The following is a 27,186-nucleotide window of genomic DNA, read 5'->3' as shown; positions in this document are numbered from 1 at the left end:
AGCCAGTACCTTCAGCAACCATACATGCCCAGGCCATAACACCACCACCACCGTGTTTCACAGATGAGGTGGTATGCTTTGGGTCTTCGGCAGTTCCTTCTCTGCTCCATACTTTGCTCTTGCTATCACTCTGATATAAATTAATCTTTGTCTCATCTGTCCACAAGACCTTTTTCCCGAACTGTGGTTGCTCTTTTAGGTACTTGGCAAACTGTAACCTGGCTGTCCTATTTTGCGGCTAACCAGTGGTTTGCATCTTGTAGTGTAGCCTCTGTATTTCTGTTCATGAAGTCTTCTGCGGACAGTGGTCATTGACAAATCCACACCTAACTCCTGAAGAGTGTTTCTGATCTGTCGGACAGGTGTTTGGGGATTTTTCTTTATTATAGAGAAAATTCTTCTGTCATCAGCTGTGGAGGTCTTCCTTGGCCTGCCAGTCCCTTTGTGATTAGTAAGCTCACCAGTGCTCTCTCTTTCTTCTTAATAATGTTCCAAACACTTGAATTTGGTAAGCCTAAGGTTTGGCTGATGTCTCTAACAGTTTTATTCTTGTTTATCAGTCTCATAAAGGCTTCTTTGACTTTCATTGGCACAACTTTGGTCCTCATGTTGATAAACAGCGATAAAAGTTTCCAAAGGTGATGGAAAGACTGGAGGAAAGACTAGGTGCTGAGAGCTTTCTTATACCTGCATTAAGGAGGCAATTAAACACACCTGTGAAGCCATGTTTCCCAAACATTATGGTTTTCTGAAATGGGTGGACTATGGATAAACACTGCTCTAATTTCTACGTGGTGAAACCAAAATGTATAAAAATGGCCTGTATTAGAATCTGACAATGTGCACTTTAACCATATGTGATTTGTTTCTATTACAAATCTCAAATTGTGGAGTACAGAGGCAAATAAATAAATGATGGATTTTGTCCCAAACATTATGGAGGGCACTGTGGCTATTTTTTTTCTCCCTTGCTGGTTAATAATTGCTGCAGAAGCATAACACAGAGACACGTAACTGATTCGGTGCAAGTGTTACTCAACAGGAACACGCAGAAAATGTTTCAGTTTTGCTCACAGCTGTAATTGTGTGAACGATAGCGTACTAAATCAAATCCAAGTGAGAACATTTATATGAAATGTGCACACATTTTTGGAGAAAGGCTTCTCATATTTTGATTTGTATTGGAAAGTGCTGTTAAGGGATTGGGTAGGCTGGTGTTGGTGGAGATTGATGGTGAAACTGGGATTCCCTTTACACATTGCATTATCAATCCTGCCCAATGCAGCCAGTCAAGGTTGCATTGATCTTCTAGCAAGGATGTTTTAAAGCAAAAACTTATAACTACTGTGCGGTTTATGTTGCTAGTGTTTATAAAAGATGACATTACTTGTGATTCACTGTTCCCTTACATTGATATTGTTGTTGAGAAGTCAGCCAGAGTAGGTTTCTGATTGGAAGTGCTGACAGTATTCAAAACACTTGTGTCCATTAAAATGAAGACAAGCAACTTTTAAATTGGACCTCGATTTGTCATTATGATTTTACAGTTGTTCTATTCTTTGCTCACTCTTTCAATATAATATTCACTTGTTGCTTTTAGCAAAATCTTTGTAGATGTGGTGTTTTCCCGGATCCAGAAATCCAAAGGGTGTAGGCATGAGTGTATCTGGTACACAGTAGTAAACTATCCAGTACCAGATCTATACAGACCATATCGAACTTTGTTGTGCTCTGCTGCCCTATGGCAATACTATCCACTTACTGTATTCTTAAATCATTCTTTCAATTTGTTCTGCTATCCCTTCAAATATGAGGAATTTCTAGATTTGTTTATCACTAAGATGAGGATCATTTATTGATTTGCCTCTGTGTGATTCCATGACGTTTGGTCATTTATAATATCTACCAAGGATTTTCTCCCTTTCCTATTAATATTATTGACGAGCTTTTTTTCATTTTGTACATTTATGAAGCATTTTGGGACATTTTACTACATTCATGATTTTATATATAAATGCAAGATCTCATAAAATATTTTAATGAAGTGAATGTGCATTTATTGGTGCCGTACTAATGGTTGTGTTTCCTCTTTAGGTTTATAGGGCTCCCTTGAGTATGAACACATAATGAAGCGCCGACTGGATGAGCAAGAAACAGCTTATGCATCTCAGCAACGTCGCATTGCTGAAACCTTTTCACACCAGCATCGCGTACTAGCCCCAGCACCTCCTGTCTACGAGGCAGTATCGGAGAACATGCAGCCGACAGCAGGCATTCAGTACTCGGTCACACCAGGATACCAGGTACTTGGCATTTGTTTACAGCGACTCCCTTGTTTTGGGATTCATTCCGGTCTTTGCACATTCAATAAATCGTGAACACCAGAGACATGTTCAGTTGGTATTTCACTATTACCTTATCTCACATGGTGATGCAGCGGGAGAGTTGCTGCCTTACAGCGCCAGAGTCCCAAGTACGATCTGACTACGGGTGCTGTCTATACGGAGTTCATACGTTCTTACTTCCCAGTGATCGCATGGCTTTCCTCCTGATGCTCTGGTTTTCTTCCACATTCCAAAGACATGCAGGTTTTGGCTTCTGTAAATTGTCCCTGGTGTGTAGGATAAAACTAGTTACCAGGAGATTGTCGGAATGGACTTTAATAATAATAATAATAATAATAATACATTTTATTTATGGGCGCCTTTCAAGAGTCTCAAGGACACCTTACAAAAATTTAGCAGGTAGAGGAAAACATGTAAGGGGAATGAAATAAATAGTAGAGACATGACTAGTACACAAATGGTGGAGGGCTTTGCAGGTGAGGATCAGGATTTTGTAGTTGATCCGGTGGGAGATGGGAAGCCAGTGAAGTTGTTTGAGGACTGGAGTGATGTGATGCCAGGATTTGGTGTGGGTGATGAGTCGGGCGGCTGCGTTCTGGACCAGTTGGAGTCGGTTAATGTAGGTGGAGCTGATGCCAAGGAGAAGTGAGTTGCAGTAGTCCAGTCGGGAGGAGATGAAGGCATGGATGAGTCTTTCAGCAGCGGGAGGTGTGAGAGAGGGTCTGAGTTTGGCGATGTTGCGGAGATGAAAGAAGGAGGTTTTAATGACATGGCGGATGTGAGGCTCAAGGGAGAGGGTGGAATCAAAGATCACGCCAAGGTTGCGGGCCTGGGGAGATGGGGAGACAGTGGTGCCGTCGATGGTGAGAGTGGGGTTATTGATTTTGCTGAGTGTGGCTTTGGAGCCTATGAGGAGGAATTCTGTCTTATCGCTGTTGAGTTTGAGGAAATTATGTTGCATCCAGGTTTTTATAGCTGACAAACAGGAGTTGATATGGGAGAGGGGGGGGTTGTGGGGGGATTTGGTGCCGAGGTAGATCTGGATGTCATCAGCGTAACAGTGGAAGTCCAGGTTGAAGTGGCGGAGTATCTGACCAAGGGGGAGGATGTAGATGATGAAGAGGACTTTAGTTTTAGTTTTAGAGAGACAGCGCGGAAACAGGCCCTTTCGGCCTACCTGGTCCGCACCGACCAGCGGTCCCCGCACATTAACACTATCCTATACCCACTAGGGACAATTTTTACATTTGCCAAGCCCATTAACCTACATACCTGTAAAGCCCCTGTCCCACTTAGGAAACCCGAACGGAAACCTCTGGAGACTTTGCGCCCCACCCAAGGTTTCCGTGCGGTTCCCGGAGGTTGCAGGTGGTCGCCGGAGGTTGCAGGTAGTGGAAGCAGGTAGGGAGACTGACAAAAACCTCCGGGAACCGCACGGAAACCTTGGGTGGGGCGCAAAGTCTCCAGAGGTTTCCGTTCAGGTTTCCTAAGTGGGACAGGGGCATTAGTCTTTGGAGTGTGGGAGGAAACCGAAGATCTCGGAGAAAACCGACACGGGTCACGGGGAGAACGTACAAACTCCGTACAGACAGCACCCACAGTCAGGATCGAACCCGTGTCTCTGGCGCTGCATTAGCTGTAAGGCAGCAACTCTACCGCTGCACCACCGTGCCTACTTTGTGGGCTGAAGGGCCAGTTTCCACGCTATGTCACAAAACTGAACTAAATTTGAATAAGATTTAATTCCATTACTCCTGTTATAAGTAATTAACTTTTCAAATTCTATTTTTACTGAAGGTAATCTCAAAGCAAATTAATCCAATGTCTATTTACTATTTGATGTACATTTTTTTTAAATTGTCTTGAATGACGTATTTTGCTCGTTACTCTGGAGGAGCTGTAATTGGATTGTGATTCTCAGTTGCACGGGCACAAATTTTGTCTTGCTTTCGCCAAGGATTTTAACAGGACTGGAATTGACCATTTTATTTACCATATTTTTAAAGCATAAAATTGTTCAAAATGTACAACACTGGGTAGCATTCAACACACACAGTTTCCATGTCCATCAAAAGAAAGTATTTTCCACCAGCCAGCTGTTCAAGTGCGTATCTCAACGCTCTTTTAACTATGATGAGGACTACTGCATCTACCACTCTGTAAGGCAATGATTTCCAAATGTCTACTAGTCTCTGGGTGAAAGGGTTTTTCTTCAGCTTTATTCTAATCCCTATAATTGTTACTTTAAATCTATGCACTGTAGCGGCACCAAACGTGGTGAATAAACAGTTGCTTTATTCAGATGTTCCATGCAAGTTTGGTCCACTAACATAATTGTCATTGCTGCTGTAGCTGAGCGAGGGTGTTGTCTCGAGCTCAGCTACCTGTCGACTGGGCTGATCTCAAGGTGAGATATACTTATGTAGCAGGACACTCCCCCCTTAACCCATGACGTCACGTGACAGCCCTCGTAACCACTGACGAGGGTTCGACCGTAAGTGGTCTGTCTATCAGCTGACGCCGCAGCACCTTTGTTTTTGACATGTCAGCTAATGACAATAGAAAGAGTGATAACAACAAAATTGCAGCAAATGAAGGCCATTCTGTACCATCATGGGTGATTCTCCTAGTGAACTATGTAGACTTGTGCTGACCCCACACTCGTTGATGTCTGTTGTACTTGAATATCAATCCAATTGAATGTATTCAGTGACTCGTCCAAAACCTTTTGTGATGGTGAGTTGCAAAGGTTCACCATGCTGTGAGTGAAGAAATTTCTTCTCGTCTCAGCCCTAAATTTCTTACCCTCCTATCCTGAGACTGTGACGCTCAGCTAAAGAAACATCCTCCCTGCATCCAGCACATCTTGCCTTGTCAAAGTAATGGTCCTAAGTCAGAGGGCCAGTCATTCGCCAAAGAAGTTCACACTGGATGGCTAGACTTTATTCACTGTGTAATCGAACCTGGGTCTCTGGAGCTGCAGGGCAGCATCTCCACCGCTGTGCCAGAGTATGGTTGTGCCACTGTGCTGTCCTCTTTGCTACTTTAATTTCATTAGCTTCAGCTATAACACTTTAGTTATGTTCCTGAGAAACTTTGTGCTATCGAAGTTTATGTTCAAAATCCATTGTCAGTGGGGGTAAAGGGGGTTAGGGGCGAGAGAATTTCAGGCTTACAGTAACAAAGACTTCTCCCCAGCAGAATTTTCAAAAGTAAAGATTTTTTTAATAAACTTTGTCTCTTGTTATTGCAAGCTGAAAATGTTGCATTGTTCAATAGAGTATGATTGCACAAATGTCAATACTTATACTGGATTGCTTGTCTGTTATAATGGCCACCTGTGGCGAAACTGGACCCAATGGGGCTCTCCTTCAGACTTGAGATTTTTGAGCAATGCATATGATGGGTCAGTAAGTGTGAAGGGCTGTAAGTTGCATCTTTGTTTTTGCTGCAGGTTTCGGCTATGCCTCAGAGCTCTGGTAGTCACAGCCATACTCCGGCTGTGCACAGTGGCCACCATCACACTGCGTCAGTTCAACCTCATGGACAGCAGGTGGTGTCCCAGAGCCATGCGCACCTGCCAGGAGCACCAGCCACACCAGTCCAAGGGCAGCAGCAGTTCCAGAGGCTCAAGGTCAGCTGTGGTTTCCACAGTACAGCTCAAAACACTTTCATAGGCAAATGCTTAGAAGATCTGAATTTGCTAAACATATACAATTTAAAGTAATTTTCCTCGGCTATAGTTGGATCCCACAAATGTAGGAAAATGGAACGGCAGATGTTAGTTTACACAAAAGGAATTAGTGACAAAGGAGATAAATGGTTGTCATATAAGGAGAGGAGTGAAACGTAAAGCCAGGGGGGGGGGTGAATGGGGTCAGGGGAGGGGAAAGAGGGGAGGTTAAAGGAAAACGGGGGACTCGCTGATGTGAGATGAGTGTACGAAAGAAGGGAAAGGAGCAGGGTGACTGTGGAGAAAAGACACCAAGTGCCGGAGTAACTCGGAGGATCAGGCAGCATCTCTGGAGAACATGGATAGGTGATGTTTTGGATCTGAAGAAGGGTCCAGACTTGAAACATCACCTATCCATTTTGCCCAGTAATGCTGTCTGACCCGCTGAGTTACTCCAGCACTTTGTGTCCTTTTTTATAGCACACATCATCCCCTGCCTGATTTAAATGCATTCACTTAATTGAAGCAAAGGAAATTATTTGTGATCTGTTTGTTACGGGCTAAATGTCAGAAACAAATTTTAGACTATTCATGAATACTGATGGTGTTTTAACTAGTAGATATATGCAGCCTTCATAACAAGGTTATTATACTTGAAATTAACATATACGACAAGAAAGTGACACACGAGTATTGTAATGAGCTGATAATTAGACGGCATACATTTCAGCTCATTAAAAGAACAAAGGTTAGGATTTTTTTCTGTAAGAGCTAACGCAGGGAATTCGCTATCAGTAAATAATAGCAGTTGACAATATGGTGAAAGTGAAAACAATTTGTGAAAGAGCAGCCTTTTCAGAGACGGCATCGGAGGTTGAATGGGCTGTGGTTCAAGATTTTATGAAAGGGTTCTGATGATGCATTTAACCATAGGTTTGAAGAGAAACTGCTTTAATAATAGCAACTAAAACCACAAAGTGCATAATGATATGATGATAAACGTTTAGAGATGTAGATTTATTCTACTTTTGACAAATGTTTGTCTCACCACTAGTTACTGCCTTGATGGTTGGCTGACGGCCATGGTTTTAAAATGTACTTAAAATTATTGCATGATGCATGTTCTCTTGATTGGATCTTGTACTGGAATTAAATTATTCTGTCTGTTCCAGCATGTCTTGAGTCTTTTGTGGCTCTTGCTGTCTCACGTATCAAGTAAAGACGTGGTATTTACTGTTTTTAAAGATGTTGAGATCAGTTTAGTTTATTGTCGCGTATACCGAGGTTCAGTGAAACGCTTGTGTTGTGTGCTGACCAGCCGGCAGAAAGACAGGACATGATTACAATCGAGCCATTTGCACAGTACAGATACATAAAGATACAGAATGACGTTTAGTTCAAGGTAAAGTCCGATCAAAGATAGTCCTGGGGAACTCCGACATTTAAAAAAGGTTGATTATAGATGATGAAATAGGAACCATTAGGGGTCCTTGTCTTCAAAAAGGAACTGCAGATGCTGGAAGATCGAAGGTACACAAAATTGCTGGAGAAACTCAGCGGGTGCAGCAGCATCTATGGAGCGAAGGAAATAGGCGACGTTTCGGGCCGAAACCCTTCTTCAGACTGGCCCGAAACGTCGCCTATTTCCTTCGCTCCATAGATGCTGCTGCACCCGCTGAGTTTCTCCAGCAATTTTGTGTACCTAGGGGTCCTTGTCTTATATTTTTCACACATTTAAAACAATTCTGTATATCAAACCAGTGTAATGAAGGGGACATTTTTAATTTTAGAAATAATGCAGAATGCTATGTATCTTATTGTAACAAACTAAATGAAGAAGGGTTTCGACCCGAAACGTCACCTATTCCTTCGCTCCATAGATGCCACCTCACCCGCTGAGTTTCTCCAGTATTTTTGTCTACATTCTCATTTAACAATGGGTTTTGTATGGGATATTCTCACCTGCAATTAATTAATGTTTTATCAGTTTTAAACTGAAGGTCAAATCTTAAAAGGACATGTTTTTGCGTGCTATCAAACTGATGTAACTTTTTGGTTTGTCTTTGGCCAGGTGGAAGATGCTTTGTCATATCTGGATCAGGTGAAATTACAATTTGGAAACCAGCCTCAGGTTTACAATGACTTTCTAGATATCATGAAGGAGTTCAAGTCTCAGAGGTAAGTGTGAAGGGAGGTGTTGGGTAAGCAGCCTTTGTCACATTCGTGGATGTACTGGTTATCTTAACGAATGTTTCTGTTTTTATTTTCTAAACGCTTAATAACTGTTAGTGTGGATAAGAACAATGTAAAACTCAACACAAGCGGTCCCGCTGAGTTACTCCAGCTTTTTGTGTCTATCTTCGGTTTAAACCAGCATCACAGTTCCTTCTTACACAATGTAAAACTGATAGCAAGTGTATTGTTAGATGGAAGGGCATGTGCCTAGAATTGGCAGGCACAGTGGCTGAGAGGGAGAGTTGCTGCCTCACAGAGCCAGAGACCCGGGTACGATCCTGACTACGGGTGCAACCCATACGGAGTCTGTACGTTCTCCCTGTGACCTCGTGAGTGATCAGTTTGCGCCCACATTCTAAAACGTGCAGGTTTGTAGGTTAATTGGCTGATGTAAATTGTCCCTTGTGTGTAGGATAGAACTAGTGCACCAGTCTTCGTTGGTTGGCACAGACTTGGTGGGCCGAAGGGCCTGTCTCTACGCTTTTTCTCTAAACTAATCTAAACTAAAGATGTGTGGGGATCGCATTAATGATTTACATCAGTTAAAATATCCAGCTTCGATGAAGGTTAGTAGTCGGTAAATTATTTGCTTAATTTAATTTAGAGATACTGCGTGAAAACAGGCCCACCCAGTCCGTGCAGACCAGCGATCCCTGCACACTAACACTAGTCCTACACACACTAGGGACAATTTTACATTTATACCAAGCAAATTATCCTATGAACCCGTACATCTTTGGAGTGTGGGAGGGAACTGGAGATCCCGGAGAAAACCCACGCAGTTCATGGGGAGAAATTACAAACTCTGTACAGTCAGGCACCCGTTCTCAGGATCGAACTCGAGTCTCTGGCGCCGTAAGGCATTAGCTCTACCGCTGCGCCACCCCGCGCTGTCCCGAAGGGTTGTGCATGCAGCCCAGTTCATCAAGCAAATTATTTATTTTCACTTTTGCACTGCCTGGTGTCCTCGTGTAGGGTATGATTTGACTGGATAGCGCGCAAAGCACATATTTTCATCATTATCTCTCTACACGTGACAACAATAAACCAATACTGAGTTGGATGATCAGCCATGATCATATTAAATGGCGGTGCAGGCTCGAAGGGCCGGATGGCCTACTCCTGCACCTAATTTCTATGTTTCTAATACCCCTGTTTAAGAAGGAACTGCAGTTGCTGGAAAATCGAAGGTAGACAAAAATGCTGGAGAAACTCAGCGGGTGAGGCAGCAGCTATGGAGCAAAGGAAACAGGCAACGTTTCGGGTGACCCGAAACGTTGCCTATTTCCTTCGCTCCATAGCTGCTGCCTCACCCACTGAGTTTCTCCAGCATTTTTGTCTAAACCAATACCCCTGTCGCCTTTCTCAATGCTTCAGTTAGGCCACCGTGCCCTTGGTTTATATAAGTTGAAGTTGCACAGTCATCGTCTGCTTTAGAATTTCAATTGCTTCTCTCTTTTAAAAAACGTTGCAGCATCGACACCCCCGGCGTGATTAGCCGTGTTTCTCAGCTCTTCAAGGGGCACCCCGACCTCATCATGGGCTTCAACACCTTCCTGCCTCCGGGCTACAAGATTGAGGTGCAGACCAATGACATGGTAAATGTGACGACGCCTGGCCAAGTCCATCAGATCACTCCCCAGCACGCGGCCCAGCCCCAGAGTCAGCAGCAACACCAGCAGCAACCGCAGCAACACGCTGCGCCTGCACCGGCACAACCAGCACCACAACCACCACCTGCCAAAATCGCCAAGGTAAGCCCGGGGACAGCAGCTTCACTGGTGCATTTCTACTTAGTTCAGTTGTGTTTAGTTTACAGGTGCAGCATGGAAACAACTCCTTCTGCCCACTGAGTCCACGCCAGCCGTCGATCACCCATCCGCACTAGTTCTGTGTCGTCCCACTCCCTACACGCCCGGGTCAATTTACAGAGGCTGAATAACCTACAAACCCGCACGTCTTTAGGATGTGGGAGGATACCAGAGCAGGGAGAACGTGCAAACTCCACACGAACAGCACCCTTGATCAGGATCAAACCCAGGTCTCTGGAGCTGTGAGGCAGCGGCTCTACCAGCTGCGCCTCCGTGCAACTTACCATTGGATTTACCTGACCTTTGGTGCAGGCATATCAGGACGTCCTCTCTCTGTTCCCCTGATGTAAACTGAAATACACTCGCATAGCTCACTCCTGCATTGTTATTGCAGTTCTCTGAATATTTGTATTTTCTTATTTTTAACCTCGATTGACATCCATTTACTGGAAGGATAAATTTTAGATTAGAGAATGTCACGTTGAGTTGAATGGATTGTCATGTGTACAGGTACGCTGAGGTACAGGTGTAATTAATATTTTTGTTGCAGACGCATAATAGGTACATAGACAACACCCAGACATAAATGACACATACATTCCACAATACAGTAAAAAAAGATTATATAAAACAAATCATTAGTTCAAAACATAATTAGAAAAGAAGTCCACAGTAGTGCAAGAGGCGGTCCATAGTCCTCTGTGTCCAGAGTAATGCGAGAACTAGTCCGTTATACTCTGTGTCCACAATTGCCCAAGAAAATAGTCCGTGGTGCTCCATAGCTGAGCTTAGCCTTGACGCTAACAATGTTTTGGAAAAATATGTTTTACAACAGATATGCCTGTTTGGTATTAGTAATTAGACAAAAGTGCTGGAGAAACTCAGCGGGTGCAGCAGCATCTATGGAGCGAAGGAAATAGACAACGTTGCCTATTTCCTTCGCTCCATAGATGCTGCTGCACCCGCTGAGTTTCTCCAGCACTTTTGTCTACCTTCGATTTTCCAGCATCTGAAGTTCCTTCTTAAACACTGGTATTAGTAATTGTCAGGTTTTATTTAAAGCCTTGCACTGTGCCAAGATCTCCATCTCAAAGTTGCTCAACTCAAAGAAAGCATACAATGGTTAATTCATGACTTATTCTTTACCAGTGACATCTTATTAGTGTACTCAAGACTCAGCTTGCAAACACTGCTCATACAATATTGTGCTATTGTTGGTTGGATTTATTTGATACTATCGTTTTTTTTAGTGAACATTATTTATTAATGGAATAATTTAAAAATTGTAACATCTAAAATTGTACCTTGTGAGCTGGGAAAGCGAACCTTGTTCATAGGTCCCATAATGACATTCTCATCTTAGTTATTAATGAGAATGCTCACTAATCTTTGAGATTGGGTTATCTACAAATTGCTGCAGCTAACCAGCTTCAGAAAAACTTTTTTCCTGTAAATCATTTAAAAAAAAATTGTTGCCTTTTAATATTTTGATTTCATTTTGATATCATTTTAATAATTTTGATTTCAATTTCATAATATGAACGTGGCTCTCTGGTAGAGCTGCTGTCTCACAGCATGAGAGACCCGTGTTTGATCCTGACCCTGGGTGCTGTCTTTGTGGAGTTTGCATGTTTACCCTGTGCCTGCGTAGGTTTCCTCCAGGCTATCCATCCCAAAGACGAAGAGGTTAGTTGGCCTCCATACATTTCCCCATATGTGTAGGGAGTGGATGCAAAAGTGGGGTAACATGGAATTGGTGCGAACAAGTGATCGATAGCCTGCGTGGACTTGTTGGGCTGATGGGCCTGTTTCCATACTCTCTAAAGTGAACATTCGAGGTGTCACCTGTGGGCAAATCCAGTCAATTGTAGGTAAATCCTTCAAAACTGTGCCAGTTGTAAACCTACCTTCAAGGGGTATATATTAGTTTTAGTTTAGTTTAGAGATGCAGCGCGGAAACAGGCCCTGTGGCCCACTGAGTCCACGCCGACCAACGATTCCCGCACATTAACACTATCCTACACCCACACTAGGGACAATTTGCATTTATAACAAGCCAATTAACCTGCAAACCTCTTCGTCTTTGGAGTGTGGGAGGAAACCGAAGATCTCAGAAAAAACCCACGCAGGTCACGGGGAGAACGTACAAACTCCGTACAGACAGCACCCGCAGTCAGGATCGAACCCGGGTCTCCAGCGCTGCAAGCGCTGTAAAGCAGCAGCTCTATCGCTGTGCCACCGTGCCGCCCGGTAGAGTTGTGGAACTTCCCTTTCTATTCAGATAGCCAAAGGTATGGAAGGGTTATGAGGAATTTTCATTCCTGTTCTCAATCTGACTATATCTGGGCTTCTGCATGTTAAATAAAGTGGTGCTAGATTTGTAAGGAAAACTGACCGACCAACATCAATGTTGATTTTAAAAGTAGATTGCGATAACTACTATGGACTTGAAGTCAAGGAATTCAATTGCTGCAAAGTGATTTTTTTTTTTTTTAAAGCAGGGTAGTTTGGTTTTAGGTCGTGTGTCAAACTAGAGATACCTATTAGCAAAAACAGTAACTGTGAAGTAACCCATTCATAAGGTGAACAACTCCTTGGGCAGCACAGTGGCGCAGCGGTAGAGTTGCTGCCTTACAATGCCAGAGACCCATATTTATTCCTGACCATGGGTCAAATTTCGCGGATGACACAAAGCTGGGTGGCAGTGTAAACTGCGAGGAGGATGCTATGAGGCTGCAGGGTGACTTGGATAGGTTGGGTGAGTGGGCAGGTGCATGGCAGATGCAGTACAATGTGGATAAATGTGAGGTTATCCACTTTGGTGGCAAGAATGAAAAGACAAATTATTATCTGAATGGTGTCAGATTAGGAAAAGTGGAAGTGCAACGAGAACTAGGTGTGACTGCGTGGGTTTTCTCCAGGTTCTCCGTATCCTCCCACACTCCAAAGACGTGCAGGTTTGTAGGTTAATTGGCTTCAGTAAAATTGTAAATTGTCCCGAGTGTGTAGGACAGTGTTAGTCTACGGGGTGATTGCTGGTCAGCACGGACTCGGTGGGCCAAAGGGCCTGATTCTGCGCTGTGTCTCCAAAGTAAAGTGCAAAGTAACTAAACTAAAGTAAACTCTACATCAAACATATTCTTATGATAAATATCTAGTCTTGGTGAACACTTTTTGTTTAAGATCACCGATCTTTTGGTATATTGTGTGCTGAGTACTGTGGTGATTCATCTTTGAGTGCTTTTATCCATTGCATGCATTTTGTTTTGTGAAAAATAGCTGTTAATAACTTTGGAGTTCCTGCGTATAGTTGGATGTGTAGCACAATAACCTTTAATTAATAAGCAATCAAAGTATTTTGTTTCATTGAAACAAACTTGGCAACCCTTCATTTCTTTTCCTGTTACATGTGCAGTAAAAATGCTACACATTTGATAAAACCCACAGTGATTTCCTATCTCAGAACTTTCTTGCTTGATCCCATGCCCATCGATTCCCCTGGTATCTGTCAATCCTACCCCTGAATATACTCAGTGATTGTGCATCCTCAACTGTCTGAGTAAAGAAATTCATCCCAAACTCAGTCATAAATCATCTCTCTCCCTTTTTTATTCTGAAAAAATATACTCCACTTATTGCTTTTTGGGAGTAGTGCATATAACACTGGAAACTGTATTTTTAAATATTGTTCACTATTCTGACTAGTTTGCTATTGAATTAAGATACAATACGATAGAACATTATTTATCCCAGGAGGGAAATTGATCTGCCGAAAGTCATAAAACACAAGATACATGAAATTAAAGTGGTAAAGTTAGCAGAAGCCTTTCTAACTGGGAGATTTGCACCGAATACATGATGATGAGTGTTGGGATTTGTGATTTGGTTTTATATTTGAGTATTTACAAAATCCACCTATAGTGATTGATTATAAGAGAGGTCACTTTATGGATGCGCTTCTGATGTCACGGAAATAGAACGTTGCCATATTTCCATGATTGATCAATCATTATTATTAGGAAGAAGGGTCTCGACCCAAATCGTCACCTATTCCTTCGCTCCATAGATGCTGCCTCACCCGCTGAGTTTCTCCAGCATTTTTGTCTACCTATCATTATTATTAGGAAGAAGGGTCTCGACCCGGAACATCACCTATTCCTTCACTCCATAGATGCTGCCTCACCCCCTGAGTTTCTCCAGCATTTTCGTCTACCTACCATTATTATTAGGAAGAAGGATCTCGACCCGGAACATCACCTTTTCAATTTCTCTAGAGAAACTGCCTGATCCGCTGAGTTACTCCAGCATTTTGTGTTTATCTTCGGTGTAAACCAGCATTTGCAGCACCTTCCTGCACATTATTATTAGGATCTGGGCTCTCATTTCTAAGGATTTGCATAAAGTTGTGGGCAAACCATCACTACTTTTGTGTTAGTGGGGAGCATTCCTGAATAAATACCATTTATAGCTTCTGTGTGATATTTCTCTAAACGAAAGAAAAAAACAGCCACATCAAAGGCAAAGCACCAATTGACTAATTATTAGAAACACAGATAACGGCCTACAGTTTAGCAAGTAGGCGAGAACGTCAATTGAGTTTGTGCCCCTCCCAGAGTTGGGATAACAAGTTGATTGATAGATTTTGCAGCATTGTTTTTGGGATTTTAGCAAAACGTAGTTCATTTTGCTTTTACATTCTTGCAGCCACTGCAGTCACAAACACACACGCCAACCAGCCAACCAAACGCATCAATGGCTCCATACGCCTCTCCCCGGTCACCTCCGGTGCAGCCTCACACTCCAGTCACGAGCGCTCACGCCGCCACGCCACCCATGCAGAACAATCAGCCCGTGGAGTTCAATCATGCCATTAACTATGTCAACAAGATCAAAAACCGCTTCCAGGGACAGCCCGACATCTATAAGGCCTTTCTGGAGATCCTACATACGTACCAGGTAAGAAAACTCACAGCATTTCAAGCCTTTCCCTCACCCTAGTGTTAACAGCCGCAGGAAAATATTTTGTTGTCTTCCTTTTTGTTCGTCCCTTTCACTTTGTAACTCCTTATCTATTTGGACACAAAATGCTGGAGTAACTCAGCGGGACATGCAGCATCTCCAGAGAGAAGGAATGGGTGACGTTTTGGGTTGAGATCCTTCTTCTGAAGAAAGGTCTTGACCTGAAAGCTCGCCCGTTGTTGCTCTCCCATGATGCTGCCGGTCCCACTGAGTTACTCCAGCATTTTGTGTCTTTGGTGTAAACATCTATTTATACTTCTTTCCATCTTGTCCTGTTTTATTTTCTCTCTTTTCAATTTAATTTGTATTTTGCAGCTCGGTGTCTGGCGATTTTATTTTTATGTTCTTTAGATTCTTCTTTCGTGTGGCGTGCACAGCCTAAAGTTGTTGGACAACTTGTTCTATTTGATCTTCCGTTTGTGCACGTCGAGTTGATTGCGTTAGTCGAAACAGGGCGGACCACGTGAAGGTTGTAATCTTTCACCACGTTCTTTAGATGAATGGAGAAAAGAATACCCCATCCCATGTTACGAGTGGCAAGCTGAGCACATACGTGTGCTCAGTATCTCTTTTGGTGGCTGGGATAGTTATTCATTGTGTCACCGTGAATCCTAGAGGGCAGCCTCTCTCACACAGCCCTTCATTAATACAATTTCTCAGCCGTACATTTACATATTTTCCAATGTGATGCTAAAATCAATAACATCAGGAAAGATGGAGGGAGAGAGATGCAAGGTATATTTTGATGTGGGCAACTGGATAAAAGCAAAAAAAAATAAAAAGAGGGTATATAGATACGCAGAACCCCCACTCTACATTGCCCTGTATTGATGAGAGGGTCTGAAGATGGGTCCTGAACCAAAACGTCACCTATCCATGTTTCCAGAGATGCTGCCTGACCTGCTGACATCCAGCACTTTGTGTCCTTTAACGAGCGCCTGTCTCTTTTCTAAGATGCTTTAAATATTTTTGCTATAACAGAAGGAGCAACGGAATGCAAAAGAGGCCGGTGGAAACTACACGCCAGCATTGACTGAGCAGGAGGTATATGCCCAAGTAGCAAGGCTGTTTAAAAACCAGGAGGATCTTCTGTCAGAGTTTGGGCAGTTCCTGCCTGATGCAAACAGCTCTGTTGTAAGTATTGGAAAATGTCCACCCTGGTACACGTCGCTCTGTGCATTATTTCCGTTTTGTCATCGAGTTGTACTGATGTGTCAATAGCTACAATGGTTAGACTAGAAAGTACAAATCCTTTTATTCTACCATAATACGTCTACAATGACAAGTATTAATAATTAGAGTAAGTAACAATAAATATTTGTGACGTTTTATAGGAGAGATTGAAGCAGCTGAAAACCACAGGTGCCTGAGTTAAACTACTCTGTCAAGTCTTTGGAGGAAACAAAACCTTACTTTGTCCTTCATCTGTTCCCCCTTCACACACTCAATCCCACTCCTCACCTCCCGAGTAACCTATTAAAATGTCGCCGAATGTATTATTGTGCGAGTTGATCTTTAGCGGTAATATCCAAGTATAAAAAGATAACCACTTTGCAACCACGGCTCAACCATCAATTTATAACAATCTCTCCTCATCCTTAATGTAGACAGCACGACATATGTACATGGTCAAACCACAAGCTATCGTTACAACAACAGAACATTAAAACACACCCACAGATTCCGGTTCATGGCTTGATTCCACATAAGGCTTCACATTTCACACATTTGCAAAGTTCTCTCCTGTACCACAAAGCAGTTTGGAAACAAAGCAAACCCCGTGCCTTGGGATCGCTGTTCCACTTGGTTTTATATCCATGGAGATGAGATTTTCTGAGCTCTCTCTTCAACATACAGTTGCATCGTCAGCCGCCCCTGACAGGCAGTACAGTGCTGCAGCGGGTAGAGCTGCTGCCTCACAGGGCCATGGACCCTGGTTCAATACTGACCTCGGGTGCTGTCTGGGTGGAGTTTGCACGTTCTCCTTGTGACTGCATGGGTTTCCTCCAGGTGCTCCGGTTTCTTCCCACATCCCAAAGACGTTTGGGTTTATGTTCATTGCCCTCTGTAAAGTGTCCCTAGTGTGCAGGGAGTGGATGAGAAAGTGGGATAACAGAACTAGTATGAACGGGTGATCTGTGGTCGGTGTGGCCTCCGTGGGCCGAAGGGCCTGTTTCTATGCTGCATCTCTAAACTACACTGCAACTAAAGTTGATGGTTCCTTCTGGAGTTGTGGAAATGGAAAGTACAGGTAGCTGCTGCTAGGATCTGATCTGAAGTACATGACCAACTGCTGAGTGGTGTTTCCCTATTAGGATGATATGGATAAGTATGTGCATTGTTTGATTTGTCCTTTTCTTCCTAAAGTGCGGTACTTTGAGCTTATAGCCCAGCTGATTGAAAGTTATTTTTGTTCCGCAGCTGCTGAGTAAAACAACGGCAGAGAAAGCTGACTCGGTCAGGAATGACCATGGCAGCACAGTGAAGAAGCCTCAGCTGAACAATAATAAGCAAAGAAGCAATCAGAATGGCTGCCAGATCCGTCGCCACTCAAGCACCGGAGCTACTCCACCCGTGAAAGTAAGTAATGGTTCACTGTTTCATGGACAGGCTCCTTGCTGATGCTTCTTTCCGCTCAGTGGTGCAGCCTCAAAGCGCCAGAGACTCTGGTTCAATCCTGACCTCGGGTGCTGCCTGTGTGGCGTTTGAACGTTCTCACTGTGGCCTCCCTGTGTGGGTCATGGGGTTAGTCCTCCGGGTTCTCTAGTTTTATCACACATCCCAAAGATGCGCAGGTTTATAGGTTAACTCAGTGATTCCAAACCTGGGGCCATATGGCGCCATGGCAAATTTCAGGGGGGCCACAGAAAAATTTGGGGATTTAGGGGGCCACAGGTTCAATGAAGGGGGCCACCTTTTTTCCGCTAATAATGTCAGGGGGGGGGGCACAGAAAATTAAAGAGCCCAAGGGGGCCATGAGCTAAAAAAGGTTGTGAACCACTGGGTTAACTGACCACTGTAAATTGCCCCTTGTGTGCACATCAGTGGTAGAACCTGGGGAGGAATTAATAACAATATAGAGATAATAAAATTGGATTAGATTAGTGTGGGATTAGTGTGACTGGCTGGTTGATAGTCAGTGTAGACTCACTGGGCCAGGGGGCCTGTTTCCATGCTGTATGTCTCTATCTCTATGAATGGAGAATTATCAAGACTTGATAACAACAATATGCAGTTGTGTAACCTGTCAAAGAAGACCATCTTCAGATGTGTAACCCGAACACATTGGATTGAGAGTTCAGTGAGAGTGTGATACACATGATGAATTGCCCCAAGATGCTTTTGGAGGATTTCTCAAAGCCATTATGTCCAAGTTTGCAAAGTGTGCTTGAGGTTCCTTGTAGTAGATAGTAACCTCTCATAATACACATTTAGTTCCATATTTTAACATTAGGCTTGTTATTCTTTATCATACATAGTTTATTCTTTTTGCTGCCTTTGTTTAACTTGCTCTGTCGTATTAAAGAAATTGCTTTCAAAACTTATTTTTACTTTTGTGGTAAACTTGCTGTGTGGATTTTGCTATTCACACACACACTCTCGAGGAAATGTTCTTTTAAATTTGCACCCCTCACCCTCTCAAAACTAATACGTTTGATGCTTTGGTTTGAGATCTATCTGCTAATAAGATAATAGCATTAAACATATTTTTTCAAAAGTACCTGTTCTACGAAACATAGAAAAGCAAAACCAGTAAGTAAGAAATAAAACCACACACAGAACCGAGTTATCTTCACTTCACGTCCTGGATTTCAGTTCAAGCGGGTCAGATATTGTCTGGAATAGTTTGGAACCACAGAATTTATTTCCTGTCAACAAGTCCACTGTCAGATCAACTAAGGGTCATTTTCAGGAAGAATAATTTGTAGATTGGCAGGTGTTGCAAATTCTTGGTCCCTGCTAAGAAACATAGAAAATAGAGGTGCAGGAGTAGGCCCTTCAGCCCTTCGATCATCCAAAATCAGGAACCCGTTCCTGCTTATTCCCCACATCTCTTGATTCTGTTAGCCGTAAGAGCTATATCTAACTCTCTCTTGAAAACATCCAGTGAATTTGCCTCCACTGCCTTCTGTGGCAGAGAAATCCACAGATTCACAACTCTCAGGGTGAAAAAGCTTTTCCTCCTCTCAGTCTTAAATGGCCCTTCCCTTATTCTTAAACGTGACTCTCCCAACATCGGGAACATTTTTCCTGCATCTAGCCTGCCCAATCCTTTAAGAATGTTATATGTTTCTATAAGATCCCATCTCATCCTTCTAAATTCCAGTGAATACAAGCTCAGTCGACCTATTCTTTCATCATGGATTGGCCTACATGATGTCCCAGTTGCCAAACATTTGAACACCCCTTCCCACTACCATGCTGACCTTTCTGACCTGGGCTGAGGCCAGGTCAGAAAGTGAGGCCCAGTGCAAATTTGAGGAACAGCACCTCATACTTCGCTTGGGCAGCTTGCACCCCAGCGGTATGAATATTGACTTCTCTAACTTCAGGCAATCCTTGTTTTCCCTCTCTCTCCATCCCCCACCCCCTCCCCTTCCTAGTTCTCCGACTAGTCTGACTGCCCCCTTGATTAAATCTTAGCTCTGTTTGCTCTGTTGTCACCTTCCCCACAGCGAACAATGATCTATTCTACATATTCCTTTAGCCACATTCCCTTTGATGTCTCATTCTCACACCTTGCACTTCCTTATCTCTGTGTCTCCCCCTCCCCTGACTCTCAGTCTGAAGAAGGGTCTCGACCCGAAACATCACCCATTCCTTCTCTCGAGAAATGCTGACTGACCCACTGAGTTACTCCAGCATTTTGTGTCTATCTTCGGTGTAAACCAGCATCTGCAGTTCCTCCCTACCCATGCTGTCTGCTTCCTCTGTTGGTCAAGGCTGTTGTGGGAATGGAAGCGAAGACAATGCAAACATTAAGTTGTTGAAGTGACCTTTTTTAATTATCCCAGTAATGTAAGTGCAGTCCAGTCACTCTCAGGTGGAAGACTAGTTTGCAATTCATCAAGATAACCTGCATTAAACAAATGTTATTCGTGATTAAGTTTTCTTCTTTCTTTTTGTAGAAGAAACCAAAGATGTTGGGATTGAAAGACCAGTCCCTGGCTGAGGTCAATAAGCATGGAGCTGGAACAGAAACGTTATTCTTTGAAAAGGTGACTCAAATCAGTGAATTAAAGGAAGATGATTTGCTAAATTGTTCACCACTGCTATTAATATAAAATTTCCATGCCTCAAGGGCGTTAAAACAAAGCTATATTCTCGAAAGACGCTGTGGGCATGGAACTACCTTAAAAATGTAAAGCATAACAGTACAGCACAGGAACGGGCTCTTCAACCCACAATGTTTGTGCCAAACATGACGCCAAGTTAAACTGATCTAATCTGTCTGAACAGTGGGAGAGTTTAGGACTAGAGATCATAGCCTCAGATTTAAAGGACCTTCTTTTAGGAAGATGAGGAGAAATTTATTTGGTCAGGGGGTGATGAATCTGTGGAATTCTTTGCCGCAGGAGGCTGTGGAGGCCAAATTAGTGGATATTTTTAAGGCAGAGATAGATAGATTCGATTAGTACAGGTGTCAGAGGTTATGGGAAGAAGGCAGGAGAATGGGGTTAGAAGGGAGAGATAGATCAGCCCTGATTGAATGGCGGAGTAGACGATGGGCCGAGGGTCTCGACCCGAAACGTCACCCATTCCTTCTCTCCAGAGATGCTGCCTCACCCGCTGAGTTACTCCTGCAGTTTGTGTCTACCTTCGATTAAAACCAGCATCTGCAGTTCTTTCTTACGCAATAGAATGAGAGGGCGCGGGTTTAAGATGTGAGGGGTGGTGTAAACAGAATCTGAGGGGTAATCTTTTTCACACGGAGGATGGTAAATATTTGGTTCGGGTAGCCAGAGGAGGTAGTGGAGGCATATTTATATTCTATTACAAATTGTAAAATATATTTTGACAGGTACTTGGATAGGAACAGAGTAGAGCTACTTCCAATGCAGGCAAATGGGATCAGCATGGATAGGCAGCATGGTTGGCATGGGCAAAGTGGACCATAAGGGCATATTTTCTGTGGTGTACTGTATGTTTTCATGATTCTCTGTCAAAGTTTTCCTATGGAATAACTTTTTTTAAATTTTGGATTGGTAGGAATTGCTTGGATTTAATGTGTTGTGGGTGCTTCAATTGAAAGTGAAACAATACACAACTCCTAGTTGTAATATTCCAACATTTCGTAATAAATCATTTCACAAATTTGGAATTATCCAAGGATATTAGTTTTATTAAACAGCCGATTATGAAGAAAAACAGCGACAGACTTCACCTGAATGGGATTTGGGAAGGTAGGGGACTGCCCAGTAAATGGAGGACAGAACAACACCTCATATTTCGCTTGGGCAGCTGACTCCCCAGCGGTACAAATACTGATTTCTCCAATTTCAAGTAGCCCTTGCTTTCCCTCTCTCTCCGTCCCTCCCCCATCCTAGTTTTTATTGTCCTCCTGATTGAATATCACTGATTGTATGCCTCATTGTCACCTTCCCCTCAAGCTAACCGTTGTTAAACTCAAGCTACATTTCCTTGATCACCATGCCCTTTGATCTGTGTTTTCACACACTATCCTTCCATATCTCTCTGTCTCCCTCTCCCCTTACTCTCACCGAAGAAAAGGGATTCGACCCGAAACGTCTCTCCAGCAATGCTGCCTGTCCAGCTGAGTTACTCCAGCATTTTGTGCCTATCTTCGGCATCTGCAGTTCCTTCCTACACAAATGGAGGACGTGGCCTGCTGCATTGATGAGGCCCTTGCTCTTAAGAACTTTCATTCAACTTCTCATTTCGCACAAACGATTGCAGGAGTGGAAATGCTAATAAAGTATGATCGCTTTGATTTTAGGTTCGAAAAGCACTGCGGAGTGCGGAGGCATATGAGAATTTCCTACGCTGTCTTGTGATTTTTAATCAAGAAGTGATTTCTCGTGCAGAACTGGTCCACCTTGTGTTTCCGTTTCTGGGGTGAGTAATCTCCGAGAGGATGGGGTGTTTGGGAGAGGTTTCTGATCAGCGTTATTAAACTGTGAAGACTGCAGCGACATTTTTCTCTTAAAAAACAAATATCTAGCCCAAGTTTTGTTTTGAAGATAAAAGGATTTTGTGGGTTACAATTTCTTGATTTAACAATTCAGCGAATTAACTTGCACAGAACAATATAGCAAGGGGCGTGTCCTTCGGCCCACAATGTCCGTGCTGAACATGATGCCAAGTTAAATTAATCTCTGTCTGCCCATGATCCATGTTCAAGAAGGAGTCTGAAGAAGGGTTTTGGCCCGAAACGTTGCCTATTTCCTTCGCTCCATAGATGTTGCCGCACCCGCTGAGTTTCTCCAGCAATTTTGTCTACTGCCCATAATCCATGTCCCTCCATTCACTGCACATCCATGTACCTATGCAAAAGCCTCTTTAACGCAACTATCGTATCTGCTCCACCACCACCCCTGGCAGTGCGATCCAGGCACCCACCACTCTCCATGTAAAAAACTTGCTCCGGATATCTTAAAGCTAGTCTTTGACATTTGACACATTTTAGGCAATAAGATATAATTGGGTATCTTGAATGAGAGCTAAAATTTAAAAAAAAAAGAGTATTGGGATGTAAATTGGGGAAATAATGTTCACTTTGAACAAGCTAATCAGCGGTTAAAAACGTTTTCGGGATATGGAATTAAGAATGCACTTTGCTGGTAACTGGTCACTAAAAATGCAAGAGAACTGCTTCAGGTGACAGTTCAACTTGGGCCCCAACGTTCCTTGTTGAGGCCTACATTAAAGGCTTGAGCATGAAAGAGTATTTCCAGGTTAATCTGTTCACTGGAACAAGTGATTATATTGTGCTTGAAATTACTGGGGTTGAAGATCATGTGATAGATGCTAAAACGTGACAGAATGTAGATGAGTGCACATTTCCTGAGGATGAGCTGCTCATAATGGTGAACTCTATTTAACATTACTGCTCTGCCAGCTCTTTAATTGACTATAGTTTAATTTCCATTACGTGTTATTACAATGTCGCACCAGTTACGATCAGTGACTATTCTCTAGGCCTCATTAAACAAAATAGTTTGCTTTGCTCTGAAATCAGTGGGTGGCACATTCAGGCATTAGCGGGGTTAAAAGAAAGAAACATCATATCAACATTACACTTGTTTCTAAATAAGAGACATATCGTACGTCTCCCACTTTCCCTGTCCACAGTCTGCATAGTAAAACTTCTCAATTACTTTCATATAACCTCGCCACTTGGGTATATTGTGCGAGTGTGTGTGAAGGGATGTGAAGCTAAGGCTAGCAAATTTAGCTGTGTTGCAGATAAGCCATGATCACTTTGATCGCCAGATTAAACCAAAGTGCCAATTTACATCTTTCATTAACATTATTTTAACAAACAGAAAGCTTGTTTTTCGATCGATGTAGTCAGCCTAGTTTGGAAAACCTTGAGAGAAAGGGAGAAACTGAAGGCCAAGTTAGATTGGGCAGATACACATCAATGGTGTCAGGGGTTATGGAGAGAAGGCAGGGAAATGGGGGTTGAAAGGGAAAGATAGATCAGCCATGATTGAATAGACTTGATGGGCCAAATGGCCTAACTGCAACTCATGAACTTCTATCAAACTAGAAAGGAGAAGGGCAGCACCGTGACATGGCTCGTAGAACTATTGCACTACACCAGCAACTTGAATTCTATTGTGGCCACCAGTACTGTCTACGCGGAGTTTGCACATTCGTCCTCTGACCATGTGTGTTTCCCTGGCTGCTCTATTTTCTTGAAATTTTCCCAAAGGCACGTAGATGGGAAGTGTGTAGTTGAGTGGTAGAATGGGGATGGGGAGCAGAGGGCAGGGGGAGGGGGGGGGGGTAGGGGTAGGGGCGGTGGGTGTGGGAGGTGTGGAGAATAAAATAGAATTTGTGTAAATATGTGCTTGATAGATGGACACTTGATGTGGACCCTGTGTGCATAATGACATGTCTCCTTGCTGTGAGCCAGATTTTACTATTTGTATTCATATTATCTTGCAGAAAGTTTCCTGAGCTCTTTGTCTGGTTTAAGAATTTCCTGGGTTATAAGGAATCTTCTCACATTGAGGCATTTCCAAAGGAGAGAGCTACAGAGGGCATTGCAATGGAGATTGATTATGCTTCTTGTAAACGACTTGGTTCAAGTTACCGTGCCCTGCCCAAGAGCTTCCAACAACCCAAGTGCACTGGCAGAACTCCTCTTTGCAAAGAGGTAAGGGCCATTTTATGAATGACTTTGTTGCACACTGAAGTCTCTGGTAGATAATGATGAAGTTTCTAAATGGCTGAACTGCTTGTGTTTGCAGGTTTTTGTGCAGATGACTTATGCCCCTGTCCCACTTAGGAAACCTGAACGGAAACCTCTGTAGACTTTGCGCCCCACCCAAGGTTTCCGTGTGGTTCCCGGAGGTTTTTGTCAGTCTCCCTAATGGTCGAAAGTGGTTTCCGCTTCTTCTATGTTCCGGCGATTATTTCAAAAAATTCAAAACCGGCCGTGACTAAAAATAGTCGAAGCCGGTTGCGATGCTAGTTGAAGGTGGTTGCCGGAGGTTGCAGGTGGTTGCCGGCAACCTATTTATAGTCGCGGCCGGTTTTGAATTTTTTAAAATAATCGCCGGAACATAAATGAAGCAGAAACCACTTTCGACCATTAGGGAGACTGACAAAAACCTCCGGGAACTGCACGGAAACCTTGGGTGGGGCACAAAGTCTCCAGAGGATTCCGTTCGGGCTTCCTAAGTGGGACAGGGGCATTACCGACTGAGTACAAATGTTTTCATCAACGAGCATAAATTGCTCGAGCAATGTATTAATAAACATTTACAAGTAGTTTAGTTGCCAAGCCAATTCTTAATACTTGCCACTACATGACAAAGTTGTACAAATCTAGTCACAGATTACAAAAGGGAAATAGTCTATGATGTGTGTGTGTTTTTTTTAACATGTCATTCTCCAAACAGGTTATCAAAGTAAAGTTTTGTAAGTTCTTTCAGAGATAAAGTGGCACTGCCAGGATATGTATGAACATAGGTAGGAGGTAGACAAAATTGCTGGAGAAACTCAGCGGGTGCGGCAGCATCTGTGGAGCGAAGGAAATAGGCAATGTTTCGGGCCAAAACGTTGCCTATTTCCTTAGCTCCACAAATGCTGCCGCATCCGCTGAGTTTCTCCAGCAATTTTGTATACCTTCGGTTTTCCAGCATCTGCAGTTCCTTCTTGAACATAGTTAGGAGCATTGATTCTTGCAGACAGTCACATGTCGTTCATCTAATTGTTGCTCTGGAACGATCATCGATGCTTTTATTTCAGGTTCTAAATGATACGTGGGTGTCTTTCCCCTCCTGGTCCGAAGACTCCACCTTCGTCAGCTCGAAGAAAACGCAATATGAAGAGCACATCTACAGGTGTGAAGACGAGAGGTTTGAGGTAAGAAAGTCCATAACGCAGGCATGCGAGCACACAAGCCCATTATGAAGTGGATATTGGGGTTTTTGCAAGCATTTTGCCACCGCAATGTGGACAATGGTTGCCGCTGACAGGTGTGCCTTTGGTTTGCAACCACTGCCGTCAATGTTAATTGGGCGGCATGGTGGCGCAGTGGTAGAGTTGCTTCCTTACAGTACCAGAGATACGGGTTCGATCCTGACTGTACAGAGTTTGTACTTTCTCCCCATAACCCACGTGGGTTTATCTCCTGGATCTCCGGTTTCCTCCCACACGTACAGGTTTGTAGGTTGATAATAATAATAATAATATATTTTATTGTCATTGCACATAAGTGCAACGAGATTTGGGTATGCAGCTTCCATCCGATATCATATCTTACATAACTAATAAAATTTAGATTTAGATACCCAGAGAACATGGTTTGTAAAAAGAACATTAAAACAGTAAAACAGACTAAAGTGCAGATGTGTCTGTGCGACGTGACCATCCGAGGGAGACAGTCCAGGGGGGTGGGGGGCACTCAGCAGGGCCGGTTCTGAGCCGCTATAGCTCTGGGAATGAAGCTGTTCCTGAGTCTGGAGGTGCGGGCGTAGAAGGCCTTGTAACGTCTGCCGGAGGGAAGTAGTTCGAACAGTCCATTACAAGGGTGTGAGGAGTCTTTATGGATGCTGACGGCCTTCCTGAGGCACCGTGTGTGGTAGATGCCCTCCAAGGATGGTAGCGGTGTCCCAATAATCCTCTGCGCTATGTGGACGACGCGCTGAAGAGCTCTCCTCTCCGCCTCCGTGCAGCTGAGATACCACACAGAGATGCCATACGTTAGTATGCTCTCTGTGGTGCAGCGGTAGAAGGTTGTCAGCAGCTGTTGCGGCAGACAAGTCTTTTTTAATGTTCTCAGGAAGAACAGTCGTTGCTGTGCCTTCTTGACCAGCGCAGCGGTGTTGGTGGACCATGTGAGATCCTCTGAGATGTGAGTGCCCAGAAACATAAAGCTGGACACTCTCTCCACACTTTCCCCGTAAATGGAGATTGGGGCGTATTCTCGCTTGGATCAGATTGGCTTGGTGGTAGGATAGTGTAAGTGCGGGGATCGCTGGTCGGTGCAGAGTCAGCGGGCTGAAGAGCCTGTTTCCATGCTGTGTTTCTAAACTAAACTAAAACTTGATAAAGTTTGCTAACATTGCTTCGGAGTAAAGATTTAGGTTTATTGTTGCCACATATTCTGAGGTGCAATATCAAGCTTTTGTTTTGTATGCTAACCAATTAAATCAGGTAATATTATACATAAATACCATCAAACCACTCGAGCACAGTAGATAGAGTGAGGATAGGATACCGAGTGAAGACTATAGTTCTCAGCATGGTAATGTAACAGTTCCTTAGACAACGTTCAATGTCTGCAATGGGGGAGAGGAGAATTGGTCAGTACCCTAGCTTATGAAAGACTGGAAGGACCTGATAACAGAGGGGAAGGATAAATAATTATCAAGCTAGATTAACAAATAGAGCAAAAACAAGGAAC

General features: G+C 43.4%; 1 protein-coding gene across 5 annotated transcripts in view; it reads left to right on the top strand.

The window, feature by feature from the left end:
• The window catches only part of sin3a (SIN3 transcription regulator family member A), a 106,399-nt gene that overhangs the window by 56,357 nt on the left and 22,856 nt on the right, over window positions 1-27,186 (top strand). For all 5 annotated transcript variants that reach the window (XM_033014970.1, XM_033014973.1, XM_033014971.1 and 2 more), the window contains 11 exons: window positions 2,095-2,303; window positions 5,800-5,979; window positions 8,090-8,196; window positions 9,728-10,007; window positions 14,769-15,020; window positions 16,065-16,217; window positions 17,505-17,663; window positions 20,213-20,302; window positions 22,042-22,160; window positions 24,219-24,429; window positions 25,527-25,643. In XM_033014970.1, the coding sequence (XP_032870861.1) occupies window positions 2,127-2,303; window positions 5,800-5,979; window positions 8,090-8,196; window positions 9,728-10,007; window positions 14,769-15,020; window positions 16,065-16,217; window positions 17,505-17,663; window positions 20,213-20,302; window positions 22,042-22,160; window positions 24,219-24,429; window positions 25,527-25,643 (1,845 nt within the window). In that variant the 5' untranslated portion in view covers window positions 2,095-2,126. The remainder of the gene's footprint in view (window positions 1-2,094; window positions 2,304-5,799; window positions 5,980-8,089; window positions 8,197-9,727; window positions 10,008-14,768; window positions 15,021-16,064; window positions 16,218-17,504; window positions 17,664-20,212; window positions 20,303-22,041; window positions 22,161-24,218; window positions 24,430-25,526; window positions 25,644-27,186) is intronic.

Source organism: Amblyraja radiata, chromosome X (assembly GCF_010909765.2).
Source record: "Amblyraja radiata isolate CabotCenter1 chromosome X, sAmbRad1.1.pri, whole genome shotgun sequence".
Taxonomy (NCBI): domain Eukaryota; kingdom Metazoa; phylum Chordata; class Chondrichthyes; order Rajiformes; family Rajidae; genus Amblyraja; species Amblyraja radiata.
This window is presented reverse-complemented; position numbering and strand designations above follow the sequence as displayed.